The sequence below is a fragment of the Lupinus angustifolius genome, chromosome LG08 (genome assembly GCF_001865875.1).
Source record: "Lupinus angustifolius cultivar Tanjil chromosome LG08, LupAngTanjil_v1.0, whole genome shotgun sequence".
In the NCBI taxonomy this organism is placed as follows: Eukaryota; Viridiplantae; Streptophyta; class Magnoliopsida; order Fabales; family Fabaceae; genus Lupinus; species Lupinus angustifolius.
Window position 1 is genome coordinate 7,447,262 of NC_032016.1, and position 8,789 is coordinate 7,456,050.

Consider the following 8,789-nt stretch of genomic DNA (forward strand, 5'->3'; position numbering starts at 1 on the left):
ATATAAAAGTAAATAATTAAAAGAAATAAAAAAACAAGTTTAAAATATAAAATAACATCATTCATCTAATGAGTGTACCATCTTAATAAAGGCAAATAAGATGCCAATAAATTTCTCAATCCATAATTAACTCTTAATTCTAAATCTCTAATTTAAAGACTAACTCATATTGAAATTGAACATAAATAGGGTTTATATGTTTCCATGGCAAAAAAATGGTGGTAACACCAAACCATTAAAAAGGATATATCATCCGGCATTTACTCCAATTAAGTTGTGTAGCAAGTGTTAATTGAAATTTGGATCAGAACAACTAAGACATTTTTTAAGATTTGATCACCATAAACATGGGAAGAAATTTCATGAGTTAGTATTATTATGGACAAGGAAAAAAGACTCATCATTAGTGAGATCTAATAGATGTATGCATTCACATGCAAAAAAGATTATTAGATTTGTACTTGTGACTAGGGGTAAAACAAATCAAACCACCCCATGTTTGATTTCAAAGTGAATTAAGAACAATGATTATTCTTAGCGTTATTTTTAGACGGAATAAGAACATTCTTATATTGTTCTCCACCGCTTTGTCGTTTTTATTTTCTTACTTTTGTTCTTAATTAAGAACAATTCTTTGTTGTTCTTAACCAATTGAAAGGGAGGAGAAATGTAGATTTTGTGGCAAAAAGATAAATGTTGTGGGACACAAATAATAATAAGAATGGTGTTTGTTATTGTGAGAAAAAAGTAGGTGTTATTCTTATTTTATGGGAAGTTGTAATAAATTTTAAAATAATGTGTGAGACCCAAATAAAAATGAATATGTTTTTCTATCGTGGATGCTATAACATTACTTGAAATAAATAGTCAAATTTCTAATGGAGTATTATCTCATTTTTTTAATTGTTTGTTTCATTAGAGCATTTACATTGGAAAATATAAATTGTATTCTTATTTGTGTTTTCCATAATATTTATAATTTAATATACATTCTTATAAATTAAGATTAACATATTTTTTTTCCTTATAATAATAAATATCATTCTTATTTTTACTTGGTCACATAACTTACCACACAATTTCCATCTCTTCATTTTTTTCCTTTGGAATCCCCATCAACTAATAAGAATGAGTACAAGAATGTTCTTCTACATAGAGTATTCTTAACTATTAAGAATCTCATAACAACAAATGATAGAAGAACATTCTTATTTCAATAAGAATATGATAAGAATGAATGAATATGCAAATAATTTTATTAATTTAAAAAATATTTATTATTTTTTGTATTACTAAGAGTATCTCATCACCTATAGGGTGATGAACTAATCTCTTTCGAAATTCACAGCTGCCCCTCCCAACATGTGTCAGTGTCACTTCAAAGAAATGAACCATTTATCTTTTGACCATTTTGAGGATCTAACAATGTCTTTCCGACTAAACACTTTATATATATTTGTAATAGTAGTACATAATTTCTCTACTCATGGTTATTAATTTTTTTCTTCATAATGAATGAAAAACTATACAAGATCAACGTGAAAAAAGAAAAACAAAATTAATTTCATAAATCCTAAAAATTTCTTTGAACTAGAGATATAAATATTACTCTTAACTTAAGAGAGCACAAAGACATACACTCTCTTCTCTCTCTTCTCTCTCTTCCTCTGTTTCCGCATTTCACTCTTCACAAACCGTGCGCCCACAAACACATCACTCACTCACTTCTCAACTTTCATCACTCGCTGTTTTCCACTCTTCATATCTATATTCTTCTTCATCCATGAATTTCACTTCTTCTTAGCATTCACTCTCATTATTATTCCTTCTACTTTTCTCACTTTTCATCATCAATTAATGGAAAAGGAAAAGAAACAAGGCTTCTTCTCTGTTCTCAAACAAGAATTAGTTCGTGGGCTTTCACCTTATCGCTCACGCTCCAACACCCCAATTCGAAGGAAGAACCAAACCAACACAAACACTGACACTTCCAGTATAAGATCCATGAGTCTTACACCATTGATCGAGGGTCCTGAACCGAATGGTAGTGAAAACAAGGATCTGAAAAGAGTTGGGTCAGGTCTGGGGCAATGGATGAAGGAACAGTTGTCACTTGCGCCGCCATTGTCTTATAAGAGATCTGATCTGAGGCTTCTACTTGGTGTTATGGCTGCTCCTCTTGCTCCTATTCATGTCTCTGTTTCTCAACCATTGCCTCTTCTCAGTATCAAGGACATTCCCATTGTGGGTTTTTTTCTTTTTCTTTTTCTTCACTAACCCATTTACCTTATGTGCATGTGTTTTCATGTTTTTGGATTTTTTATATTCTATGTTGTTTTATGAAATGGCGGAAAGTTAGATTTTTTATATATTTTGAGTTTTATAGATTGGGTGTTCTGGTGACTTTTATTGTGTTTTTTTGCAGCTTGTCGTGTTTTGATTCTGTGGGTGATGAAGTTTTAGTTTGTTTCGAAAAGTGCATTTTTTTAGTTTTATCTGCTGTTGTGGGTTTGTGTTTGGTTGATATGGTTAACCGTGAAAAGGGATGAGTCACGTGCACGCTCTGTATGATTTCAATTTCAGTTCAAGAGTGACTATTGAGAAAAATATATATGGACATGAGTTTAACCTGGTTCTACCTTTTATGATAATTTCAGCTTGGTAACTCAGATAATATGTAAAACATTGCTCTTAACTATTGCCTTGAGATCTAATTCGTTTCTTTTCCATGTAAAATGTAATTTATGTCTGTTTTGTAGTTAAAAAGTTTTTCTCTTACATAAGATCATTTAATTTCAGCTAAGCTCCTACTAATTTTACGATGTATTGTGTTAATGGGTATCCTTGCAGGAAACTTCATCTGCCCAGTACATACTGCAGCAGTACATAGCAGCATCAGGAGGATTAAAGTTACAAAACTCGATAAAAAATGCATATGCAATGGGGAAAATGACAATGGTGGCTTCTGAATTCGAAACTGCAACTCGGGTGGTGAAGAACCGGAGTGCCTCTAAGTGTGCGGAGTCCGGTGGATTTGTGCTCTGGCAGATGAATCCCGACATGTGGTATGTGGAACTTGCAGTTGGGGGAAGCAAGGTTCATGCTGGTTGCAATGGCAAACTTGTCTGGAGGCACACTCCTTGGCTTGGTGCTCATACTGCAAAGGGGCCTGTGAGGCCTTTGCGCCGTGCACTTCAGGTTGGACTTTGTTTATCAATTTTCCAAATGCAGATTGTTTCTTATTTTTTGTGTTCTTGTTCTTTTTTCTGTCTAGTTTCCAATTTTCTTTATTTGTTTGATTAGGGTCTTGACCCTAGAACCACTGCAAGTATGTTTGCTGATGCCAAATGCACTGGTGAGAAGAATATCAATGGTGAAGATTGCTTCATTCTTAAGCTCTGTACTGACCCGGAGACATTGAAGGCCCGGAGTGAAGCTCCTGCTGAGATCATAAGGCATGTCTTATTTGGCTACTTTAGCCAGAAGACTGGACTTTTAGTTCACATTGAGGATTCTCACCTGACCCGCATTCAACCTAATGGTGGCGATGCAGTTTATTGGGAAACCACAATCAACTCATTCCTCTCCGATTATAGGCCTGTGGAGGGGATCATGATTGCACATTCAGGTCATTCTGTTGTAACTCTTTTCAGGTTTGGGGAGATGGCCATGAGCCATACCAAAACCAAAATGGAAGAAGCCTGGACAATCGATGAGGTCGCCTTCAATGTTCCAGGTCTTTCGGTAGATTGCTTCATTCCGCCAGCTGATTTGAGAACAGATTCTGTCAGCGAAGCTTGTGAATTTCCTCAGGATGATAGTGGAAGAAACTCACTCGCATTTCATCGGGCCAAAGTTGTTGCACTCGATAATTCACATAGTTGCGGCGTTGAAAACATGATGTTTATGCCTAGCTGTGGTTAGGATCAATTCAAGGCAATTGTTAATATCAGTGACTAGTTCTTGATTACTAATGTTTTAATGTTAAAATAGGTGTTTAGTGGGTTCTTTGTTGAAGTTTGTTTATGCCTCTATGCAGTCTGTAAATAGAGCATAAAAATTCACAAGTGTTACACAAAAGAAAAGGGCAGTCCACTGCACGACGCTCCCAATTAGTGAAGTCTTGGAGGGTAGACTCAGAAACCTGAGTGAATATTTTATACTCTGCAGAAACCAATTACGGAGTTGGCGCTCGGTTTTCCACCTCGGTTTAAGAGTATGTGGAGGTTAAAGGTTTTAGTCTACCTTCCATAGACAAGGAAGGTGGTTAAGCTTTGGTATAGTAGTAGAGTAGGATCATTCAACTTTTTGCTACTACTTCACAGCTTCTTAGTTAAGTGTTGGTGGTGGTAATATTAAAAAGACCACCACTGATCACAGCAAAGTTTGACACTAACAGCTTCTGTGGGGTAGTAGTTTTTTGTGTTTGGACAGGTAAGGACTAAGAAAGACTGTTTTTTGATAGAACCTAAGATAATATAATAGGGTTTACAGAGACAATACTCAGTCTTGATGTACCAAACATATCCTTAGAATGATTTCAGTTTGTGTAATAATTATGCTATTTCAGTTTGTGAAATGTATAACTCCATTCACTTCTATCAATGATATCTTATCCCGCTCCTAGAAATTGAATCATTGATTTTTTAGTTATTTTAGGGATGTAGCGAAGTTTTACACTATTAGATCAACGTTTTGTTGGTCTAGATGGTCTAGAATACTATGTATTCTACTACATAGTGAGAATAATTTACTGGTTGACGTTTTATTTGCATATTTTATAAGAGCATGTGAGGTGATTTAATATAATCCCTCGAATTTATTTTTGTTTGTGTGATTTTATGGAAACATGAAACTCTCAATAAGTTACTCTTCTCATTGGAGTTTACTTTTATTTTTTTAATTATTGAATCTCTAAATATTATATAAAATTCTACATCGAATAAAACTCGTTAGATAGTGCATCTTTCGTGAATCCCAAACTGTGCACTTTTGCAGCGGTCGTATTATATTTTATGTGCATGTGTGGAAGCTTCTTTCTTTTTTCCATGGTCTTGGTCAAATGAACATAGGAAGAAAAACATAGTAACTTAAAGGGGATTCGGGGAATATTGGCAATGTTATATTAGTATATTTATTTATGTAGTGAATGGGATCCAGAAGGATTGCATAATAAATAAAGTAAAATGGGTTAGGTTTCTGATGTGTATGAAAGGCCTGTGTGTGGGAACGTGATTACTAAACAAGCACCACGAGGTTTGATTCTTCCAAAGCCACACAAGTCATATGTTCTAATTGAACACAATACGGAGTTATAAGGTGATCTAATGATTACCAGAAATTTTCTATTTTCATGTTCCAAGTCAATCATATCCTACCAAATAATATAAATGTGACAACTTTGTATTAGATTGAGACATAATGGGATACAAAAGTGGGACAATTTATCCTCATTCAAAGATGCCATGAGTTCGAGTTTCATCTAATAGTAAATTAAAAAAAGTGAGTTATAAAGTAGTTTGATAATTATGGAGAATGAGTTGAGATTAGGTTGATACATAATGGGATACAAAAGTGGGTCAATTTATTCTCATTCAAAGATGTCATAAGTTCGAGTTTCATCTAATAGTAAATTAAAAAAAAAGTAAGTTATAAAGTGGTTTGATAATTATGGAGAATGAGTTGAGATTAGATTGAGACATAATGGGATACAAAAGTGGGTCAATTTATCGTCATTCAAAGATGTCATGAGTTCGAGTTTCATCTAATAGTAAAATAAAAAAAAAAGCTATAAAGTGGTTTAATAATTATGGAGAATGAGTTGAATGTTCTAGTCTTACTCCCAATAAATACTAATATACTATCATTTGACAATAAAAAAAAGAACACTATTAGTTGTTCTCATTTCTTTTCCTAAACAATTAAAAAGTGTTACTTGCATAAAAATAAAAACTAACATTTTATATTAATTGATGAAATCTGATTATATTGAGTTTTTGAAGACATGATCTTGTTCTACTGATACTAGCTTCCTTTTGCTTTCTTGCTCAACCCTCTTGCAGCTTTCATTTTCCACTAATTTCTATCTTTGTTATTTCTTTTACTTTTTCAGGTATTGTCTTTCTCTTTTTTATCCACTTGCACTACAATTTTTTCTTGAGGAAGATTCTGAAATTAGTCACAAAGACTTTAGCTTTGTTTGTATTCTTTTTTCTTCCTTGGTGATGGCTCATTGGATCTTGTTGTCTACCATCCATATACTACTATTAATGCATTAATATGATTTTTTTGGCCAATTTTCAATGGTAAGGATTTGTGATTTGTAAAGTAGCTAGGAGTTAATCTGGAAATATCCCTTCTGGATAAAAGTCCTTGAGCCTTCGTTTTCTTTCTTATTATTCAAATTCAGCAATCTGTTCTATTAACGCAAGTACATTGGAATTCTCACTTCTTTGTGTGGACACAGCCAAATGTGTACACATTTATGGCCATCACTACCCCATGTTGCTAAATTAATTGATTTATAAGAAAAGTTTAATATTTATGCATTAAGTGATGGTTTAAGAATGTACCATTACCATTTATGAATGAATCTTTACCATTTATCTATACTATTTTTGTAACTGGAATTATATTTCATGATTCTCAATCTTTTATGTTATTTTCATTAAGTAAGCTCTAAGAATAAAACTCTTGCTGCAAAAAACTTAAGCTAAAAAACAATAAAAAACTCGCTTGATGGTGCTTTATTACTGAAGAAGATTATCAGATACGTGAGAATGGTGTGAAAAGGGATTGAGTCAAGTCCATGTAGCTTTTATTTTGCTCTTTTTACCATTTTAAGATGTGAATGTACTTAACTCATTGACGTAGACAACACAACCAAATTTTGTTGTACTGGTCCCTTTACCTAACTAATTAACCACCTTTCATTCCCTAGATAAATCACTAAGCCTAGTGAACACAAAAGAATTCTGATACATGCATATAATTACCATAACATTATTACATAAAATAGTGAAAAATATTCTACTTAGCTAAGGGTCCAATTGAGTTGAACGTTGGATATAGTTGACTAGTATGTTGAGTTTCTATCAGGTCTCATGCAAATTTGGAACAAACACGTTTGTACCATATAGAACTATACCTACTCTTTTAGTTTTCACTTTTCATGATTGAGGAGTTGGACCAATATTATTTATAGGGAGAGATTTACTTACTTTAAGGGTGAGTTTTTTAAATTTATTTTTCATTTTAATCATCAATTATAGGAAAATCCAATGATTCGAATTAGTAAGTAAATCTAAATCATTAGATGTCCATAGAATTGATGACTAGGATGATAAGTAAGTTTATGGATCTCCACTTATTATTTATTGCATAATTGATGCTCAGCTTCATAGCAAATATGAAGTATAAACTTGTAGGTCTGAATTTATATGGAAATGTTATTTCTTGTCTAGTTTTTTTGTAAAGTATAGAAATAATAAAATGATGTGCTGATTGCTGTGAAAGGAAATCCGTGAAATAGTACTAAACCTGCATTTTGAATGTGGCATTATGCTTCATTTGAGATCATTGTACATGAAAGTTAAACATTAGCTAGAAAATTATAAACTAATTAATTAAAGGTTTATGGGCTTTATTATTTGGCACAATAGTTAAAAGTTGATAGCTAATAAGCTAGTTGAAAGTTGAAAAGTTTGGGCATCCCAATATGAAAGTTAATAAGTTATCTAATTGAACCAAAATTATTTCATAAGATTAGCTAATGAATTATATGTTAAATGTAAAATGACAAAGGACCCTAGCCTATGCGGCAAAAGATACCTGGAATAATGTATTATTTAGTATATGCTTAAAAATCTATAGCTTATTAAATAAGCCTTATTGTAAAACACCAACTAATACCTTAATTATTATGAAATAAAATACTTGACTTCCTTATGATCTATGTGGTAATATTAGCAAATATATTTTCTTCATATAAGATCAGAACCTATTATTGTTTTACCAAGGCCAAAAAAGTAGTTTTGCATTAGAAAGTTGTCTTTTTTTAATATTTCAAGAAGACATCCCATCTAGTTTTGAGGCAAAATTCAAAATCAAATTCTAGGTAATAGTGCCTAATTAATATTTGGTTCACTTCCTTAGGCGCAGAACAAGTTAGTTTCCGCGTTAACTTAATGACTTGCAGTATATAATAACTTGTAATTTAGGGTACCATATATATGATGGCTTCCTAGCAAATCCTAGAAGCTCTTCTATTTCTTCAAAATAATAAATGTGTTGTTAGTTTTTTTGTACTCCTAAGTGTATCCTTCATTTTTTTGGGTAAAAAATTAATCTATTTTGATATTCGTGACTGTCATTCCCAACAAATGTAACTTCCAAAAATTCAACTGTTGTCTTTGAAAATCCGTGAAACCTTATATCATTAGACTAATGTTTTGTTAGTCATAATAAATAATAAATGTGTTATACTAACAAAATAGTTATTTAATAATACAATTTTTTTTTAGCACTTCTGCAAATGAGAAAACATCGGTTTCAAACATGAGTTGATATGTTAAATATCTTAAGATCATGATTTCAATTTATTGAATCTCGTGCATACGACACTAATTAATAGTACCCTTCCTTATTTAATACTTTACCTTATTGTTAGCAAAAGTCTCGAGATAAATAAATAACACTAAAAATAATGTGTCCTGCACTGCAGTTTAGGTCCCAGTAATTCATAAGGCCAAGGACATATAATTGTAGAATACCCAGTTACCCACATCAAA

General features: G+C 32.3%; 1 protein-coding gene across 1 annotated transcript; it reads left to right on the forward strand.

The window, feature by feature from the left end:
• On the forward strand, positions 1,636-4,063 carry LOC109354437. The gene is made up of 3 exons (XM_019596933.1): positions 1,636-2,244; positions 2,851-3,198; positions 3,304-4,063. Exons 1-3 carry the CDS (start codon positions 1,858-1,860, stop codon positions 3,922-3,924), a joined length of 1,356 nt encoding a protein of 451 aa, XP_019452478.1. The 5' UTR covers positions 1,636-1,857; the 3' UTR covers positions 3,925-4,063.

Coding starts and splice junctions, on each gene's coding strand:
- LOC109354437 (XM_019596933.1), top strand. CDS start 1,858: ATGGAAAAGGAAAAGAAACAAGGCTTCTTCTCTGTTCTCAAACAAGAA. Junction 2,245..2,850: donor GTATCAAGGACATTCCCATT/GTGGGTTTTTTT, acceptor GTATCCTTGCAG/GAAACTTCATCTGCCCAGTA. Junction 3,199..3,303: donor CTTTGCGCCGTGCACTTCAG/GTTGGACTTTGT, acceptor TTGTTTGATTAG/GGTCTTGACCCTAGAACCAC.